The sequence below is a fragment of the Zonotrichia leucophrys genome, chromosome 9 (genome assembly GCF_028769735.1).
Source record: "Zonotrichia leucophrys gambelii isolate GWCS_2022_RI chromosome 9, RI_Zleu_2.0, whole genome shotgun sequence".
Taxonomy (NCBI): domain Eukaryota; kingdom Metazoa; phylum Chordata; class Aves; order Passeriformes; family Passerellidae; genus Zonotrichia; species Zonotrichia leucophrys.
Genome location: NC_088179.1, coordinates 12962404 through 12983700, shown reverse-complemented (window position 1 = coordinate 12983700; position 21297 = coordinate 12962404). Strand labels below are relative to the sequence as shown.

The following is a 21297-nucleotide window of genomic DNA, read 5'->3' as shown; positions in this document are numbered from 1 at the left end:
AGACTGTAAACAAAAATCAGGTGTTAGAGAAACACTGGTGGCCACACTGGGGCTACTGAAGTTACTGTATTAAAACCATGTTTAAACTTATGACACAATTATTGCTAGTGTTATGTGGGATGCTAGTGCAGCTTAAGGAAGTTAAAGCTGCTGGTGCATGCCCCAGCAGAGTTTCTGGTTTTCAAGATCTGGGAAATCAGGTGTGTTGCCTTTCTGAGAATTCCTAGCCATGAAAGTGCATGGTGTACTGGATTGATGATGCAGCTTTTGATAAATAATGTCATAAATTTTTAAGGCAACTAGAAGTGTACTGTTGTCTCCCTCTTTCAAAGTGACTGATTGTTTGTGGTGTCTTGTGAGACATCTTAAAAGAGTAAATCTAAAAAAACCCCAGAAGTGTATGAATCTCTATCAAATCTGCAGACACATCTGAGATCTCTGTATTGTATGCACTTCTTTTTACCTCTTTTTTTAACCCATCAGAAAGAGCCTGTTCAGCTGAGTAGGTCTGTGAGGAATTGCTCTTTGATATGTTGGAGTGTCTGAGTAGCTGTCACCAAACTTTGCCCCCAGGCACTTGTCCTGTAGTAGCCAGGTGTCACCAAACACTCCACTCTGACTGAAGTCCACAGCAGTTACCTTGCACAGTTGTCATGAGGGAGTGAAAACAAGTCTTGGATCAAGAAATCCCACAGGACTCTGGAGTATTTGCTTTGCATTTTTAGTTTTGTTTGTTTGCAATGTTACCTTTGAACACTGACAGAAAAGGTGTTTCTGATGCTCCTTGTTGTCTTATCTTGTGTAATTGTGTTAGGGTTTTGTACTACTTAGATTTTCTCTGGGTCTTATCTTTCCAGCATCAGGTGCTGATATATCTTTTGATTCTTGGGTGCACTTTTCTGTCTTTTAGAGTTATGTTTTACAATGCATGTATTTTGCTAAAGGCTTCTAATTTAACAACTAGAGTAATTAGGAAGTCCAAATGGCATCACACTGATGTATTATCACTCTTTTATTGGCCCAGTGAAGGCATCATGGGTTTTCTTCTTGCCTGATAACCCAACTATTTTTAATTGCTATACAGACACATGCTTGATGAAGTATTTGTTACCCTCTATTGTTATTGTAAGTTATATTATTTCATTGTTGGCATTTTTTGCTGAATTGTTTTGAAAACTAGGTTAAGAAATTTAATATCTCCTTAAAGTACAGATACTCAGAGTTAAGAATGAAATAGGAAAATTATCTGTGAACTGTACTTGTGTGGTTGAGGGGACTGTGTGTAGAACAGACCTCCTGTAAAAAAAGGCTGCTGCTCTGCCTTCTGTACCATTCCCACAGAGGATCCACAGGGGAGCCCTGGGACCAGATTCATGTTTTACTAATCCTGCCCTTGCAGTCTTAAGCAACTGGTACTAGGACTGTTGTTCTTGTCATCTGTATATGAATGTAAGCCCTACTGCAAACATCTGGGAGAGAGGGCTTCAGATGTTCATCTGGTCAGTAGGGACACAGGAAGGATCTGAGCAATGGGTCCTTGAGAACATTTGGAAATACTCCAGTGACACCTGGTTATTCTTTAACGCTTCAGACAACAAAGGGACGATTAATTCCAGATTGTCTGAGGAGCCAAGAATCAGAGTTCAGCCATAAGGTTTTGGTTGGGAAGAAAGTCAGGAGGGATCATTCTGTACTCTTGAAATTCTAAACTTGAAATAGCAATTAATTGACTCAGCTGTTGTCTTACAGGTGCTAGTCAGAGTTAGAGCTACGTCCTGCCCACCTGCAGTCAGGTAGCTGATGAGTGCTGTGGGACTCCTGGCCATACAGCCTGGGGGGGATGCACAGAGCTGTGTGGCTCATGCCTTCCCTGGATGTGAGGACTCACACCACACAGCCCTTCTGTTTCTGAGCAGCTTTTATCTAAACAAAGTGTTACAGGCAGCTGCAGTTCATTGAATAATAATAAATTAATAAAAGGGCAGCACAAATGAGGGTTGCTCTGTGAAGGTTGCCCTAAAATTCACAGCAGCTTTTAACAGAGCTATTGTCAGCAGTTCTGATTTTCTAGGACAGAATCCTTCCTGGGCCTTTTCCTAAACCTTAAAATAAGTCAGAATGATTTAGCTGTTTTATAGCAATTGCTATTAAATTTCAGGAAATGTGCACTTACCATGTGTTGTACCACCTGTAGAGTGTACAGACTTTGCTGTTGTAAGAGCCTGGGCTTCTGATGATGGCTTTAAGCAATTTGTGACAATGCTGAGAATGTGACTGTCTACTCTGCCAGATAAACTGCTTTGCTTGAATCTCCTCCTGCTTCCTGAGCCCCAGGTATAGGGAATGCAGAGATCTCAGTGAGGATGTGGTTCCACAGCCCTGCCCCACCCCCGTGTGCCAGTGTGTAGCCGTTTATTGAATGAACTCTGTGGGTGGTGCCAAGGCAGTAGCGGCCTCATTGGTGCCTCAGATATGTTGCAATTTCCAGGTCTGATGTTTTTTTCCAAGTGTGCAGGCAGTGTGAGGAGAGGAATGCTTTCTTTTCCTGTGCTCATTACGAGGTGACGCCTGCCGAGGTGAGCAGGCCTTGTTGTTGAACAGAGTGCATCAGCAAGTGCATGCAGCTGATTTTCACCTAAGACCAGGCTGGAGAGAGCACTCTTGCAGGAGCCTTGATCTCTGGGAGTTCTGAAGGCTGAAAAAATCGCAGATCACAAAATTTTCACCATGAAGAGCTCCAGAAGTGTTTTCTATCTTCTCTTCTTTCACACTGGTAAGTGTCCTCCAAAAGCTTTTGCTGTGCCATGGGAACTCTGTGTGATGTGAGAGAGCAGAAGGAACCACTCTGAACCACTTCAGAGCCAATCTCACATGGCTAGGAAAATAGAAGGAAGTAATAGAAAAGCAGTAGAAAAGGCTGTATTGAACACCATGCATATATCTTGGCTCATTGGTGTCAAATGTTGTATTTCCTCAGCACTGAATCAATTTCTGGTTCAGTGGTGTCTGTTTTTCACAACGATGAGCAGTTCTATGACACTTTGTAAAAACAGAAATAATTGCTTAATTTCACTTCTCATGCTCTGTGCAACATGTTGGATTTTTCCTGTCACTCCCAAATTGTATTGGTGAGTGCTTTTAATTTCAACAGAGGTGTAGGCACTGTTTCTGAAGCACTCTTCAGTTCTTCAGAAAACAAATGATCCTAGTTAATTATTTTCCCCCCATTTTTTTCTGTTGAAAGCCCTTGACACTGTAGTAGTAGTTGTATAAATAGCCATTTGATGTTACACAATGTAGTGCCGTTACTTTGAGGAGTTATTGGGATGATTGTTAGTTATAGTTCTGGCTGTGTTAGGATTCTGAGCATATTTCAAATGGAAGTTGCCAGCTTCTGCCATTTTAAGCTTTATATATATATCTACTGATATACAGAAGGGCCAAAATTGAGAATAAACTTGGGTTCAGACACTGACCTGGTGTTTTAAGCTGATTTTCCTTGGCAGTAGGAAGAGAGGCTAACTGCAGGCCTTGTCTGTGTTCAAGCCCATTTCAGATGGGCTAACTTGTAAGGAAGCAGCTAGGATATTGCCCAGATCTGACTTTCCTCTAACAAAATTCAGCAATTTGGAAAGGGACCAATAAAGCCTTGGTTTTGATGAGTGAGGAAAAACCAGTGGATTCATGCTGTTTCACTATTTTGGCTGAAATATACAGCTAAAAGGACTTTATGTTTCAAGTGTATGGCTGATGATTCTTTCATACTTTTATGCTTTAGCCTCTGTGTGTGTGTATGTAAAATCAGAAAGCTGAGGCTGAAAAATGGCACTTAGCATACGTACACACTGAGAGGCTGAGTCCCCAGTTTAATTTCTCTTTGCTTATGTTTATAAAAAGAAAACCCCAAAATGAAAAACAGGGTTTTCTCTTCCACTCCCAAGGAATTAATTATGAAAATTTCACCCCGACAGATGAGGTAGTACAAACATTAAGTTTTTGTGAGGTGTATTTTTAACACGACCTGTTGTAGCTTTCTCCCAATCCTCTTGGTTCTCAGAATTCCTGCAGCTCAGAGGTGGGCAGTTGTTTCTCCTTTTGCTGACATATGCTGCCATGAAAACTTCCTGTAAGCTTTCCAAGTCTGACTTAGTATTTGTTGACAGCAGTAGTGTTGGCTCTGTGTTACAGAGGAGCAGCAAGCCAAACCCAGTGTTTCACTATTGGATCTTTTGGCATCAACAATCTTGTTTAGTCTGCAGCCAGGAAGTCAGAAGATGTGCAGGGAGCACTGTCAGACACTGTTTTTAGCTTGCACAGTCAGATGTGGCATCTCGGCTCCATGGCACTGGGGGGGAAGTAGGGGGCCACTTGGAGGTATTAGCAAACCACATGATAAATGGTTTACAGCAGACTCCAGCTTAAAAATGGAAATTGTAGACAAGCAGTGGAATATTGTGTCCCTGCTGACGAAAATGACCGTGCCTCTTTGTCCCACGCCTGCGTTTCCATTTCACCGCACTGTCTGTGCACGGTGACCTCTCCCCACAAAAGCAGCCAAGTGTTTGTAGCTTTGGCACTCAGGAGGGTGAGGTTTGGGGCTGCTGAAAAGCACCTTTCTTTGCTAATTAATGGAAATCTCCACTACTCAACTTCAGTCTTTTCATTCATGGCTCTGCCTCCCCCGTTTTCCTGACTGTGGTTACAATCTCTTATGAAAGACTGTTTTGAAGGGCCAAGTTTACTTTTCTAGTTTTCATAACAAGCCTAGTGGCAAGGCTTTTGAGCACCTAAGGTTGCTTTTTTAATGCAGACCAATAAGGGCTGATGCAGAACTCCAGATACGAACTAGCAATACTCAAAACAAGAGTTGTCTTTGGACAGTCTCTTTGGTTTTATAGCATGTCATTTTAAGTAATAGTTTCACATGGTTTTAACTTGATAATGATGGTGTATTCTGCAAGGTGTTTAAAACAGTCTGGTTGCCCTGACCTATTCCATGGTACCTGTATTTCTTATGTCAGAAACAAATGCCATTGGATTTCAGTATCTGAGTCTAATTTTGTGGTCAGTCCAAAAAAACTTCAGTATTCGTGTTAATTGGAATGAAAGTGGGAATCACCTCTAAGGACTCACAGTGAAGTGAACCCTGATTTTTTTCTGCTTGGGGGCAGAAACAGAATGAAAGTTTGTCTCAGCATGGTAAGCTCTGTTCCAAAAGCTCAGATGGGTTTTGTAATACTTTCTCTTGGTGCTGTGTTTGCAGCTCTCGGCCTGGAGCGAGTCCGGTGGTGCACGGTGTCTGACCCAGAACTTTCCAAGTGTAATGACATGAGCAAGGCCTTCAGTGAGGCTGGCATCCTTCCCCCTCTGGAGTGTGCAGCAGGGGGGTCAGCTGCTAACTGTACCCAGATGATCAAGGTGAGCTGTGAGTGACACCAGGGTCATTAGTTTAATTTCTCCATGTGCCTAATAATAATCCCCTGGCAAGGTGCACTGCTCTGTGGTGAGTGTGTGGCCCTCCAGGCATCTGAGCCTCTGCTTCCTGGCATTCATGGCTGACAAATCAAGGTAAATCTTTTTTTAAAAAAGCACAGAAGTATACATATGAACTAGAATGTCAGAGTGACCCCATGTCATCTGTTTGGCTGCTCACATGTGGCCAGTCATTAGGAACACAGCTAAGGTCTTAAATATTTCCTCCCAAATAGTAATCTTTGATTTGGGACTTGTGTCAGATTTGTTTAGCAGATATTTAAGAAGGGATGGAGCTACAAGATGCAGACAGTAGTTAAAGCTGTGCTGCTTAGCTTCTAAGTAGATTGTATTTCGATAAACTCTGGATCAAACTCCCATTTCAGGGTCCTGTTATGGAAATTGCTGTATAAACAGATGAACTGAGTGTAATCAAATCAAATCTCCCAATACTGAGTACAAGAGAAAGGCAAAGCAGCAAGTGGGGTGAGCAAAGGGCAGACCTCTGTATTAAGCTGTATTAATTCAGCTGCCCAGAGTGTGCTCAGCTTTCAAAAAGAGTGTGCCTCTGGGGAAGGCTTTAAAGACTGTGAACCTGTGAATTTGCAAAATGATGTATGCAAAATAATTCCCTTCTTTGGAGGGGGTAGGAGGTAAAAAGTGGATGTTGGAAGAAGTGTGGAGGCAGGTAATCATGGTTGTCATCACTGGCAGGGTGTGGGGGAAGGGAAGGCTGGCTGTGCTAATAAAGAATGTTCTTTGTAGATATGCCCAGGAACCAGGTTTCTGTGGAGATGCAGCCTGTCAAGGACAAGAGGTTCAGAGGAAGGAAAGGAGATCTGAAAGAACAGTCTGAAGGGAGATGAGGCTGATGATTATGTGGCTAGGAAGAAAGGAGCAGATTTCAAGAACTGATACCTTGTAATTTTTGTCAGTGAAGCAGAATGGTTGTCTGACTCCTAAGACTACCTCATTGCCTCTTGATAAATACTGTTCCTGAGCAGGGGTGTCAGACTGTATTGAAGAATATCTGAGAGCAGATACTGATACAGACGTGGATCTCACCTTGGGAATAGACAGGGCATTGTAATGTCAGATCTTCCCCAAACCACTTGGCTGATTGCTGCATTGCACAGAGGGAGCTGTTAGATTCTGCAAAGCAGATTATATAAAGGGCTGATGAGTGTCTGACTCTGAAATACAGAGCTCACAGAATTGCATTTCCAAGCCATTGGAAATAGCAGGCAGGCAGACAGCATGAGTAAGTTGCTTTCTGATAAAATGAATTTTCCCTGTAAGGCTTCAGACAAGACTTTGTCCTTTAGATCTCCTTTTTTGCTTTTTTCCCCTTGTGCTGATAATCTACTAAATATTCAGGCTGGCCTACTCTGTGTAGGACTGTGTGGAATCCCTGAGTTGGCATCTGCACTGAACTCTGATCCTTGAGGCCAAGAAGGGAGCAGGACACAGTGGCTGAAGGGGCAGATGCTGTTTTGTAACACTGCATAACTTGGACTTAGACCTGTGTATGTGTTAGCACATGGATAAAGGAAAAGACCTTTTTGATTGAAGGTGTGTAAAAATTAAGAAATACTTAAATATTTAACTAGAGAACCTGACAATATTTAATGTGAGCTGATTTTCAGCAAGTCTTTAAAACACTTATGTAGGTAATTCTCAAATGTTGTGACACACGTAAATAAACTTCCTCTGGAAATAATGAAGAGAGGATTACCATCACGGGTATACTTACTAAAAAATTGTAGGTGAGTCTCATGCTTTTGCTGAATTTATTGGTAAATGCTTCCTGAAAAAAAAAATGCCCATGCTACTGTTGATGTGTCACCTCAGCAGTAATTGTGTGTTATTTAAAGGAGGGATCTGTAGCCTGAAAACTACTTCATGTTAAAAACAACAATAGACCTTTTTTGTCTTGTTGTGCTATTTTTATAAAAGCTATTTATCAGAGGCTCTGTGTCTAAACTGAGCTCAAAATTTCTGCTTTGCAGTCAGAAAAAAAAAGTGCTATTTCCTATTAAAATATGGTCATACAACATACCTCATGGTTTATGAGGCCAGCCCTTTCCGTTTTATCTGCTCTACTTTTGGTCCACCACCAATTCTAGAAGCTCATTTTGTTCTCCCTGAGGGTAAGAGCCTTCTGACTCCTCTCCTGTCATGTTCTTCCTAAACCACAGATTGCATTTGATTCCTGCACTGTCCTGTGCTCTGACCCTCACCAGTGGAACATCACATCTAGTTATTCAGAAGAATTGTGTCTGTTCTTTAAGATGCAAATATCTCCCAACCCCAAGCCCACTTCAGATTCCCTTGGATTTGTTCAGCTCTCATTCATGAGAACATCTATTGTTTCAGCTGATTAATGAATATATTTTTTTTTTCTTTTTCAAGACAAACAAGTAAAAGATTTCAAATTACATGGCAACTTCAAATCTGGTTTAGATGTCAACATTGACATATTACCTGTGCTCTCACACAATGCCTTAAAAAATGTTCAAGTTTTTTACGTGGTTCAGCCTGTGGGAAGCTGCTGTGGTGTGCTAGGCAGTGCTAGCCCTGCCCTGCCCATGCTTTGCAAGCTCCCAAGGCATGGAGAAACTAAATGACCCCCTCCAGGGCCAAACCAGAGGTTAAGCAAACTGATAAGAAACTTGGAATTAGCTTAGAAATGCAAAATGTCACCCTGCTGATTATTTTCTCAGCAGTGTCTTGTCTGGGTGTGAAATGCCCTCTCCTGGCTCCCACAGGCTCAGTACCCAGAGGGAGCTGATTCTGCTGCCAGGGCTGTGTGCCCAGTTCTGGCCCTGCTGCTGGGGACCCCATCCTGTGCTCTCCAGAGCATCCTGCAGCTGTAGCAGCATCCCAGCAAGCCTGGTGTTACAGTCACCAGAAAATACCTGCTGAACTGGGCACCTTCCCAAAGTGGTTGCCTCAGATTTGTATCCAGCCTGTTTGAACAGTCTTTTTACTTTCCTCCTTCTCAGGAAGCCATTGCCACCTGCTCCCCCACTCACAAACTACATGTCTGCCTTGTGCTGAGCTGCAAGCCAGCAGGCTCTAAGGGTGCTTTGGAGTGCACTTTGGCATTCAGGTTTTGTAGCCCCAAAAAATATTATTTTGAACTATCTGTGTATGATCTAAAAATGTATCTACTTTATTTAAATCTTCAAGCTTTGGGGCACTAGCTGCAGAATGAAATTTAAAATTGCTGGGCTTTAAGATCCAGCAGAGAGCTACAGCATCCATTTCTAAGTTTCCTCTGAATTATTAAGACTGGTGAAGCCATCATTGTGCAGGGCTGGTTTCTGCATTACTTCTGCAGGAAGACAGTTCTGAAGGTCTAAAATCCCTCTTGGTAAGAGTTGTTCAGAAATTTGTATGCCCTTTAAATATTTGGAAAAAGAAAACACAAATGCATATTAACTAAATATGCCTCTTCTAAATGCATGGGCACTCTGGTTGTTGATTACTACTGATAATTAAGCTTTAACATTTATTCTGCCCTTGTTTCTGCACAGGATGACTTGGCAGATGCAGTGACCCTGGATGGCCGTTGGATTTTCCAGGCTGGAAGGGAGCATGGTTTGAAACCTGTGGTTGGGGAAGTATATGATCAAGGTATATTCTGACTAAGTACCTTTTAGTTTACTTAAAATGCATAAGAAAGGGCTTGTATCCTTCTTGCATTTTATTTGGAGTCTTCTTGAAGACTCTAAGCAGTGGGTAGTGATCAGGTTCCCTCTTGGTTGCTCCTGCCTGTAACAGAATGTTTAGGGAAACAGGAGACAGGGCTGTGGCTGAGTCTGTCCTGAAGCATTTAGGTCACAGTAGCTGTTCCTGTAATAAATTTCTTGGGTTGGTTTTTGTTTGTTGTTTACTGTCTCTCTGCTTTCTATGTTCTCTATTCCATACTTTATAGATTAATCAATTGCTAAGCATAAATCACTAGGTTCATCTCTCAGTCCTATACATTGGAATAATTAGATTTTGTATTTACTAATGTATGATAACCTGCTGGAAAAAAGGAAATACTAGATTCTGCTTCTTTTCTGGGTGACCTTAAGCTTTGATTTCCTTTCAAGGCAGAGACAATAACTCAGTGGTGACTTGTCATCCTGACCAAGAGCTCAGTATCAACACATTTGTGTAGTTCAGAGCTGGATGATGCTCCCCCTAGCTTTAAGATGCAAGGGAGGGGAGAGCTCTGAAGCAGTTTGCTGGCAGTGCTGTCCCATCATTCGGTTGTGAGATGGAACTGGATTTGTTTTGTCGCTGGGTCTTGGTGTTAACTGGCCAAAGGCATCTTCAGAAGTGGCTGTTGGGGTCAGTCCATAGGATCTTGGATCATCTGCAGCAGCCCCTCACCCCATTAAACACATCATGGCTCTGGTGAGGGATCTGTACGTTGGCTTCTCAAAACCAAATGGGCCTCAGGATCCAGAGGCTGACTATTGCCATTAGTCAGGCTATGAGCTCAAATCAGAGAAAAGTGGAAGAAATTTAGTGATTTCTGATCTAAATAAAGTCAGATTGAATGACCTTATGATCGCTTCAAACTCTCAGCTCTTGACTCTGAGTTGTATTAAACTGTAAAACAAAGATAATGATATCAGCTGGGATGCTCCAGAGACATCAGTTGACTCTGCTGTAACAAAATTAGGATCCACTGTGGAATAAATTGTATTGGTATCAATTCAATCCAAATATATTTAGAGTAATAGAAAATTTCTTTCTGAAAGGAACCTCACTTTTAAAGCTGAGTAGCCTCCAAAGTTAGAGCAGATTGCCTGTGGACTAAGACAATTCACACTGAAAAAGTTATGGGGTACACTGATTCACAGTCAGCAGGGTCTCAGCAAGGGTGTGAACATAGCGGGTGGGGCAGGCACAAGAGTCCAAAAATCAGTGTTTGTCACTCTGATGCTGCTGTGGGGCTACTCAGGTTGCTTCTTTCTTCCTATGCTGCAGAGATTGGAACTTCCTATTATGCTGTGGCTGTGGTAAAGAAAAGCTCCAACATCAGCATGGGGAGCCTGAAGGGAGCGCGCTCGTGTCACACCGGCATCAACAGGACTGCGGGCTGGGACGTGCCCGTGGGGCACCTCACTGCCACCGGGCACCTGGCACCAATGGGCTGTGACCTTACCCAAGGCAAGGCTTGCAGGGCAAACATCCCTTCAGCTGTGCTCTCCCAATGGCCTTGGGACCCTCTGTGTGTGTACAGAAGTGTGACTCAGCTGCTGTTTTGTTCTTTGACTTGGATGCTCCTGGTAGGATTCTAATGTAGGTCTGATGAAGACTGCAGGGTTTTTGGTTGTTTTAAACTTGGAAACTATCTTTTAAGAAGAAAATAACTTGTGCCTTCTGGATTTTTTTAGAGATGTACTGTGTGGATGTGTTAAAATGAAATTGATCTTGTTTATTCATTGCTAAAAATGCCTCCTTCTAATTTTGCATTTAGCTGTAAGTGACTATTTCAATGCAAGCTGTGTTCCTGGAGCAAATGGTGTGAACTATCCCAAATCCCTCTGTCAGCTCTGCAAAGGGGACTCAGAAGGACAGAACAAATGTGAACTAAATTCCCAAGAGCAGTACTATGACTACAGTGGGGCTTTCAGGTAAAAATCATGTCTGTCAATTTTTTTATTGCTGTACCCTCTCCACAGTCATCATGTTCAGGCCTCACTGACAAGAAATTGAACCTACAGAGCTTCCAGCTGATCTTGTTAGAAAATCTATAGTTTTGTTAGGATAGCCATGCTTTTAACCTGACTGATCAAAAGTAATTCTTAACCCACTATTTCAGGTATTAATACCTGAATATTAAAACCAAATGGATATTTAGCACATATACTGGGCAGGGAAAGTCCACTGCTATTTGCTTTGTCCAGCAGCTGTTTGACAGAATCTGAGTGTTTCAGCAAGCTTTACTGACTTTTCTTTCCCAGTGAAACCTTGGAGCCTGAGAGCTGAGCTGCTGCCTTACTTGGCTATTTCAATTATCCCACCTAGCTGCTCTGAATTACTGAGTTGCTTTGCCCTCCATTTTTGCACACCAATCTTTATTTTCCTCCTTCCTATCTGTGTGCTGGATTGCAGCTCTCAGGCCCCAAGTCATAGCATTAACAAGGGCAGAATTTGCTTATGAGAAGCACTTGCTGCTCCCTGTGTATTCCCCAAAGGACTGTGTGACTGCCTCAGACACAGAGCTGTCCTGGACAAAGAAGGTCATGGTGTTTGTCCCAGGCAGCACTGAACATGTTGTTCATATTCACCAGATGACAATGATAGTTTTCTTCATGCTCCAACAGCCTCTAGTCTCTGCCTTGAGCAAAACTCTGAGCACAAGGAACTAGGTCAGTGTCTGTGGCTGATGGAACGGAGCACAGAGCCCTCGGGCTGTCAGCTGGCAGTGGCCAGAGCACAGGGGTTTTGTAATGCCTCTTTGTGGTTGGATTTATATTTATTAGGTGTTTGGCTGAAAATGCTGGAGAGGTTGCTTTTGTGAAGCACAGCACAGTGCCTGAATATACAGATGGTGAGTAATCCTGAAGCTTGTTGAATAATGGCTGCAAGGTCTGAAATACAGTGTTTGTAATGACATTGTAATATCAAATCTTTGATGTATTTTGAATTGAGGGATCAGCAAAAAAAATGCTGTAATACAGATGAAATCTGAAAACAGATGTAGCTTCTGAAGTGTGCACCAGGAGATAGAGAATTTTTTAAAAATGCTCCATTGTTTCAGTATAAGGTGATACGAGGAATCTTAAGCTGCTTCTGGAAAGAGACCTTCCACAGCAGAAACCTCTTTTTATATAGACCTGGACTGTTACATTGCTCCAGCCTGCCAAGGGATTCAGTGGAGACTAGGATAGCATTAACCTCCCTTATCTGGCACTATGTGAAAACTACCTTGAGCATAACATTGCTTTAATATGTCTGACCTGGGGGGAAAAAAACCCAAAAAATGTTGTACATGATCCTAAACTAGGGATGCTCTTGATACTGCTGCAGACCCCAGTACAGTTCAGTGCAGTCTCACAAATGTTATGGGACTACAGGACCACAAGGATGCACAGGATAGGCTGTGCAGTCAGGAATAGTCCAGAGATGCTCAGGAGATGTGTGTTCTGCTCCACATGTGTAAGTGGGGTTTGGAGCCAGGAGCATGAGCCCCAGCTGATGTGTGTCCCCCTCCTGTGGTTTCAGGGAGAAGCCTTTCCTCCTGGGCCCAGCGGCTGCGCTCCCAGGACTTCCAGCTGCTATGTAGGGATGGCAGCAGGGCTGATGTGACACAGTGGAGGAGCTGCCACCTGGCCAGAGTCCCTGCTCGGGCCGTGGTTGTGCGCCCTGACACAGATGGGACAGTTCTCTTCCAGCTCCTCAACCAGGGACAAGTAGGAGGCCATTTCTTCATTGCTCCTTTGTGTTCTAGAAGGGCTCTCCCAGCTGTCTAAGCAGACTGAAAATGGGATATCTGAGCTTCTTTGGTTCTGTGGGGTTTGGAGGTGTACGGGATGTCACACATCCCACACAGAGCAATGTGTGACAGGTTGTTTCTTCTTTAATTTTGCAGCAAAGATTTAATGGGGTGGGTGCCAAGTTTCAGATGTTCGACTCTGCCGTTTACGGTGCCCAGAATCTTCTGTTCCGAGATGCCACCGCAGAGCTTGTGGCAATCACAGCTCAGAATTACCAGGCATGGCTGGGTGATGAGTACCTTCATGCCATGCAAGCTCTGAGCTGCAACCCCAATAGTAAGTTGTCTGTAGATTCCTCTTTATAACCAAGCAAAAAGATAGCTGATAACACAGATCATCTTTATTCTGGTTTATTTTCTTCTCAGTCTTGGAGTGTTATGGAAAGATGCCAGTCTGATCTTTGAGCACGGGCAAAGGTCATTTTTTGACCTAGAAACAATACTGCATTAACATTTTCCTGTGCAAATTGTCCAACTTTGTCATAAGATGCAGGCATTTTCTACCCTTTCTTGGTGTATGAGAGGCATTAATCTGGTAAGCTGCTACTACTGCCTGGTACCTGCTGACAAGGGGAAATAATAATGTGCTGCTGCACAAATCCCCAGGTAGTCTATAAAAATGGATGAATAGATTCCTAGCAGAGGGTTTCCTCCCTAAGCTGAAGGAACCCCTCAGTTGCTCTTTATTGAAGCATTATGGTCTTTCCTGCTATCAGAAGAAAGTAGAAATTACTTGATACACGTTCTGGGAAAGTCAGAAACACAAGTGGCAAGAATCTTTGCCTTAAGAACCTTAAAAATCCTGGCCACTCAGCAACCCAGATGTGATCTGTGCTGTGGCAAAGCCCCTCACCTTTCTGATTTGTCTTTCTGGGCATTACTCTGTGACTGTCAGATGTGAGGAAGCTTGTATATTCAGGGTGGCTTTTTGCTGCACTCCATATTACAACTGAGTTTAATGGTCAGTAATTGTAGGAACTGTTCCTTTGCTGTGGAGAGGTTTGCAGTGTGGACATCACTCTCATCAGGGAGTGCCCTGGTTCCTGGTCAGGTGTAAGTCTGAGCTGGAGGGATGGGGAGCAACACGGAAGCAAATATTTTCAATAACATGTATGGGACACATGTGACAGTGGACAGTGTGAATCCTTGTTGTGTATTGCAGAGAAAGTGAATGTAGCATTTGCTTTTCAATTTTGTGCAGCAATGCCAGAAAGCCTGAACTGGTGTGTTGTGTCCACTGAGGAGATATGGAAATGTGGTGAAATGGCCGTTGCCTTTAGAAAAAAGAATTTGAAGCCAGCAATTCAGTGCATTTCAGCCAAGACAAAAGAAGAGTGCATGGAGCTGATCCAGGTAGGCTGCTACAATCCTTGTGCCATAAACCAAATGAACAGAAGCTGCTCTCTGCTGGGTAGGTGAGGTTAGATATGTGCACTCACTTTGGTGACAGGCAGGAACACTGGATTTGAAGGGGAGATTCTGTAGCTCAGATGCTCTGGACGAGCCTGAACCCTGATGATCTTTGGCTGTGATGAGGGCCCTGTTCCCCAGCTAACTCAAGCCTGTGTGTGTGAAATCTCCTGTCCCTGTTTCACTGATGCTTTATGCACATTTGGGACATTTTCTTTAGCAGTGTGATGCTCTTCTGCTGTAAGCCTTGCCCTTCAGGGTGCCACAGGTGTGACCATAAAGGTGTCATCATTGTAGCAGGGAAGGTATGTGCTGGGTTTTTTCACAGAAATGTTTTATTTTTCAGAAAAAGGAAAGTGATGCTGTAGTTCTGGGTGGAGCTGATATTTACACAGCTGGGAAGACATATGGTCTTGTACCAGCTGCTGGAGAAAGTTACTCTGGTAAGATTCAGAAACATAAATATTGACTTTATTTTTCCAGGTTTTTTGAAAACAGCACTGAAAACGCAGTCCTTTGTTCCCAGCCCTGCTGGGAAAGCTGTTTTCAAAGGAAATAAGAATTATTACCTTCATATCATAGATAGAGGAGGGTATGAGATGAGCTTTTACAGTGAGGCTACTTTCGTCTGTCCTGCTGTAGGACCAGGTCAAGTCTTTGGCAATTTTGAGTCTTGTACCTCTTCATTTGTTTTTTGAATTCTTGAAAAAAAATATTTTCAGTGGAAATAATTAGTATTCACAAAGTCAAAATATTTTTAAGAGAAGCAAAAATACAGAAATTCCACAGTAGATTCTAGTTAGAAGCAAATTCTTCCTGTGCAGCTGCTTCAGTTACTGATTGAAAGAGGGCCTGTGTCCACAGTGTCACTACGGCAGAATTCAAATTTGCTGCAAAATTCATAGAAACTTTTAATGTAGGTTTGAAGTTTTCACATAAAAATAACTTCTTGAAGCAGATTTGCTGAGTTACTTATGCCCTGAATGTTATTTTTCAGAGTGATGTGTTTATAAGAGCTGGTGGGAACAAGAACATTTTCATCATCTTGTCTGTAGATTATTCAGCTCGGGTGTAAGCAGCAGCAGCTTACAGACCAGAGGTGAATGCAGCAGTGTGAGGCAGTAGAAGTGAAGAGTAATTCCATGTACATCCCTGCTGCCTGACTAGCAGATTGTTGGTGCAACTGAAGTTGCCACCATATAAGTGTAATGGATGCACAGATGATCACTAAGCTGTGGGAATGCATAAGGGAAGCTGTAATGTGTTCTGTGGTTTTTTTCTGTTTATTTTACAAGCTGATGACAGCAGCAATGCATACTATGCTGTGGTGTTAGTGAAACGAAATCTGTCCAATGCATTCACCATCAGTGACCTGAGAGGGAAGAAGTCCTGCCACACAGGCCTGGGGAGAAATGCTGGATGGAATATTCCCATTGGTGTACTAATTAAGAGGGGGATTATTAAGAACAGAGACTGTAATATTCCTCAAGGTAAGACAACAGTAATACATATCAAAAATATAATAATAGTCTAATGATAAACTTGAATTAGGAAAGTGGTTTTGATATTTCATAGATCTATATTAATCATATATGTTTGTGAAGGGGTATTGTGTTTTCAACATAATGATTTGAAATTTTAAGTTTGCCACCAGTGTGGACTAGTGGAGGGGTCTGGGAATGTTACATCTAACGTGAAGTATTCCTTTCCTTTATCACAAAATAATTGGCTAATTTAGATTGGAAGGGACAGTTTAAGGTCATCTATTCCAAGAAACTGCATTAAAGGTCTGGTAGTTCATATTGCTCAGGGCTGTGTCCAGGCAGGCTCTGAGTAACTCCTAGGACAGAGATTACACACAACCTCTCTGGACCCTGTCTCACTACTTGACCATCCTTGGTACAAAGAATTTCATTTCTTATATCTAATGAGAATTTTTCTTCTCATCTTTTTGCTCTGCACCCCTGAGAAGGATCTGGCTCTGTCTCCCTGAAAAACCCACCATGTAGATTAAGATAACAATACACTGCTAGTTGTCTTATCTCCAGGCTCACCAAGTCCAGCTCTCAGCCTGGTAAATGCAAGTTGTGTTTAAGCCCTCTGAGCATCCTACTGTCCTTCCACTGTGTCAGCTCTAGACTATCCATGTCCTTTTAATATTGGGAGCTCAGAGTTTGTCACAGATGTCAGTGGAGAACCTTCACTTCCCTGCCTGCTCCCCCAGCACACCCTGTTATCCTGAGCATGATGATGCAGTCTGGTGCCTCTGTCCAGGATTTTATTGCATTTATTTTCAAACTGCATTAGGTAATGAAACATGTAGCACAATCAGAAAAAGATCTGTAAGCATGGATGTCCACCTTCTAATTTTGCTTGCCTTTGTATGTATCACCTAGGAAGCTCTTTGGTTTCATTACATAGACAGCTAAATAGTGCTCTAAAAATATTTTAGAAGTTCCAGTTCGTGAATTCCAGTAAGGCAGCTATAACTTGAATTTCTACTGTTCTACTGAAACCTGCATTGGTTATAACTTCATGATGTCTGCCTTTTTTTGTGAAGAGGCCACACTTTTCATTCCTTATGTTGGTTTTGTCTTTCCCCAGCTGTGAGTGAGTTTTTCTCTGCCAGCTGTGTCCCTTCAGCTGAGCAGGACAATTACCCAGCAAAGCTCTGTCAGCTGTGTATTGGAGATGAGAGTGGAAACAACAAATGCAGTGCAAGTAGCCAAGAACGTTACTACGGCTACAGTGGAGCCTTCAGGTAACTGATAGCCACGGCTGTGACTCAGTGTGTCAGCCTGCCAAAATGCAGGCAGTGCCTGCTTTCCATCCCAGACAGCAGGCAGAGGTTATTGCTGCTGCAGCAGGGGCCATCAGTGAGGTGGGACGTGTGTCCCCAGATGTCCTCACCAATGCAGGTATGGTGTTAGGCATTGCACTGGCTCGTGTCGCAGCCTCTGCCAGCTGCCTTGCACACAGCCAGGTGGGAAAGCAGGGAAGCAGGCACACAGCTGCCAGGATCTGGCTGCTCTAAGTCCCTGCAGAGAGTGACAGGCTGGTGACAGGGAGCCTGGAGTGTGTCTTCACTACTCTGATTCATTGGTGGCTGTAGCTGAAGGTAGATTTCTGTACAGCACAAACAGCTATGGCCAGTGTTCAATTACCAGATCCTCTTCAAAACAAAGTGTGTTAAAAATAGAGGGGAGAAAAGAATATAAAATGGAACAGATACTTTGTGCAATGGTGTACATGTACAGATGGGGCTGTACCCAAAGCCTGTGAAACTCTTAGATATGGAAGGAGCACTTCCTTTTCCTGACCTTCACCTCAGAAGGTGATGGTGCATGGAACAGCTGGCAGAAAGCCACCTTTTCCCTGCAGGGAGGAGACTTCAACAGCAGCTGCCTGGTAAATAATGAAGTGTTAGATTTGGATAACTACTTTTTGCAAATCTATTTAGTTGAGTCCAGCTGCTCTGCTGGGTACAAGCCTTGCAGGCAAACTCCAGATCCTCTGCTGTACTTCATGGATGGAGCCAGCTCCCAGTCAGGAGATGGATGAGCAATAAATGCTGTTACAGGCTGCATGAGCCTTCCTCATAATTCTAAGATTCTGCAGTTGATAAAAGTGCCCATACAGTCAAACTTTATATGGAGATCACTTTTTGTTTTTAAGGGAGAAGGTGCTTAATTCATTGAGAGATGTGGGAAGTTTTTAGTATTTAAAAGGGTAGAATTTGGGTGAAAAACTGGAGGATTGCAGTCTAATACAAGGTAGGGGTAGATCTATCTGTGACACTTAGGTGATTCCCTCTAAAATAAGAATGAATTATGGAAGGTGATTGAGACGGACTTGAAATTCAGATTTCCAGATTCCTTCAACTCTGGCTGTCTTCAGACTAATTTGATAGAGGTGTGAGAGGCCATTCAGTTTGTGTATATCCCACTGGCTGGGGCAAATCAAACTGCAAAGAATACTGAAAAACCTGTTAGGAAAGTTTTTTCTGATGGGGAAATGCACTGAAGAGCCCCACTGAGTCCTTGTTCTCTGTGTGACAGTGTCAGCTGCATTGTCCCTTATCACCTTTGATTAGAACTGTTGATGTTAAACTAGGTGCGATTGAAATACATGTATTTTGAGTGAGTGTTATCAGTCATGACTTTCCCTTGTATTTTGTACAGCATAAGCCATGCTTTACATCCATTTCATTGGTTTCACTACTTTGTTTTAGGAAATGCTTCTTGAAAACACAGAATAAGCTACATAGGAAAGGAGGTGGTTTTAGGGCCTCTTAGCATGTTGGGCTACTTCTGCTTCAGAAAATTAGAAGAAGCTTTACTTTGTTCTGGAGCAATACCCTTGGAAATTGCAGTTGGATTAACTAGAGATGCCTAATATACAGTGCTGCAAATGCTGCACTGAATATCACATAATAGATCTCCTGTTTCTTTACTCATTTAATATTGGTCTTTCTTGTTGTTTTTCACATTGCTTTTAATAAATTTTTTCTACTCTATTTCACTCTTGAAATTTGTAATTCAGAATATTTTTTTAATATTTTTTTTCTTTTCTCTCCATCCAAGATTTCTCTGTTTTTTCTTACTAACTTTGGGTTCAGTACATTTGCTTGCAGGAATGCCTCTAAAAAAATGCATTCTAAACCTATGAGTTATTAAAAAAATGTGGTTCACCTAAAGATGCTTTGAATTGAAGGAGTTTTTATCTTTGACTTCCTTTAGGTGCCTGGTAGAGGATTCTGGGGATGTGGCCTTTGTGAAGCACTCTACAGTGTTTGAGAACACAGATGGTACTTAGTTTTACATGTCTCTTTATTATAATTCAATTATTTTTTCTTGCTTTAAAGCATTCATTGCTTGACAATGATCTGTTTCTTTTTTCAGGTAAAAACACTGCTAGTTGGGCCCAAAAGTTGAAGTCCAGTGATTTCCAGTTACTGTGTCCAAATGGTGCCCGTGCTGAAGTCACCCAGTTTGCCAGTTGTCACCTGGCTCAGGTGCCAGCTCAGGCTGTTATGGTTCACCCAGATGTCAATGTCTTTGCTCTATATGGACTACTGGACAGAGCCCAGGTACTAATAATCCGTTTATTTTTGGGGGCAGTTATATATGGTCTTACACAGTCCAAGGATAAGACAACAGGACCACACTCCCGTGTCCTGCTCGTGGCACTGGCAGCATGTGCACAGTGCACAGCCCTGTTGGGAGTGTGACAGAGAAGGAGAAATACAACCCATGGGACTCACCCAGTAAAACCACCCTGGTGCTCAAGGGCTTTCAACCTTTTGCCCAGCCACTGGTTGCAGTAGTAATTTCCCTGGAGTTTAAGGTGTTTTCCCATGGCTGCCCCCCATTTCTGTGTTGTGCTAATGCTTTTCCATTCTGGAATTTTCCTTGGAACACAGTAGGACTTTGCTGGGTTTGTTTATGCTGCAGCCATGTCCATGATAAACCATGCAGGCAGAGTGTGCCTGGCTGCCACAGTGAGGTTCTTTCTTCTCCATCCTGAAGTTAATTAATTCAAAATCAAGACTGAGCAATATTTCTGCTAGGCTTCAGTCATGTCTGTAGCTCCTGGGTAGCCAAACCCTATATTGCATAACAATATTGAGGCAAGAGAATTTAAAAAAATCTGCAGCTCTTTTTCCAGATAGTAACTAAAAACACAAAATCACAAATGCTGTTCATGTAATTGCCAGTGGGAGAATTCTGTATCTGATCTACTGGAGCGTCTAAAAGCAGACGTGTAAGAGAGATTCTGCAATTGTGTATGAATTTTTCATCTACAAAATGGTTCCTGTCATCTTTCATGTTGGATGACAGGAACATGGCACTTCATCTTGCAGAATGCTGAGAATTTTTCATTATTTTCAGGTCTACTTTGGAAATAGCAGCAATGGAAATGGATTCAAAATGTTTGATTCTTCAGCTTTTCAAGGAAAAGACTTGATTTTTAAAGATTCTACTGTTGAGATTGTGCCAGTGAAAGAGAGGAGAACATACGCAGAATGGCTGGGGAGTGAATATATTGAGTCCCTTGAAGGGATGCAAACACCCCAGTGCTCTGGGGCAGGTAATAAGATCACACAATACTCACTCATGGCTACTGTCATTCCCCTGCTTGCCCTGTGTCAGATACAGGGCTTGGACTAGCACAGTCCAAGTGGGAACTTCCAGGCCACCTCTGCCCTGCCACCTTCTCTTCAGAAAAGCTGCTGTCTGGATAAAATGCTGTGCTACCATGTGAATGCCTCTTCCTGCCTCTTTGCAGGGCAGGTGCCAACAGCATCTGCTCCTCAGGGAGTGGGGTAGGGCTGGAAGCTGCCCCTGTCTGTGTGGATGGGGTGGAATTTGGGGCAGAAACCAGCAATACAGTATCAACATGGTTTTCAAGATCAGTCTAAAACTGGAGCATCTCTGCCATTGTTGCTGACATTGAACCACCCAGGATTCCCAAGAACTGTTAGATGGATTCTGGGTTTCTGACCTGTAGAAGAATTTCTTGGAAGGCAATATCAAAACTCTTGTCTAGTGAATTCTCTCTCTAGTGGCCTTCTGGCTGGCTATGCTCAGACTCCACATCCCTGCTTTACCCATCCCACTCTGTTTCTCCTGAGCTCTGCTGCCACAGAGGTGAGTGACAGAGAATGGATAGGCTGTGAACAGAAACCAGTCCAGATTCTGCCATGGACAGTCTTCTACCTTCCAGCAGAAGAAAATACAGGAAATGTCAAAAATCACTGGATGAAAAAGAAGCCCAGAGAGACTGGAAGGGGGACTACCCTTTGACAGATAAAAGAACAAAGTCAAATGTGAGCATCCACTGAGCTTATTGACTTTCCATACCCTGTGCTCTCATGGCTGGCCAGAGATGTCCTGTGATCTTTAGTTTGA

The 21297-nt window shown here is 42.8% G+C and overlaps 1 protein-coding gene across 2 annotated transcripts; it reads left to right on the top strand.

Moving 5' to 3' along the window:
* Positions 1–99: 99 nt before the first annotated feature.
* On the top strand, positions 100–20796 carry MELTF (melanotransferrin). 2 transcript variants are annotated; one of them, XM_064720965.1, is made up of 15 exons: positions 100–2773; positions 5264–5418; positions 9012–9111; positions 10462–10644; positions 10955–11111; positions 11964–12031; positions 12706–12893; positions 13073–13253; positions 14178–14329; positions 14733–14829; positions 15682–15876; positions 16991–17147; positions 19126–19193; positions 19288–19475; positions 20278–20796. In XM_064720965.1, the coding sequence occupies exons 1-15, from the start codon at positions 2728–2730 to the stop codon at positions 20554–20556; spliced, it is 2214 nt and encodes a 737-aa protein (XP_064577035.1). In that variant the 5' UTR covers positions 100–2727; the 3' UTR covers positions 20557–20796. The 2 variants fall into 2 exon arrangements, with proteins under 2 accessions (XP_064577035.1, XP_064577034.1); XM_064720964.1 differs by having other exon boundaries at positions 100–5418.
* The last annotated feature ends 501 nt before the right edge of the window (positions 20797–21297 follow it).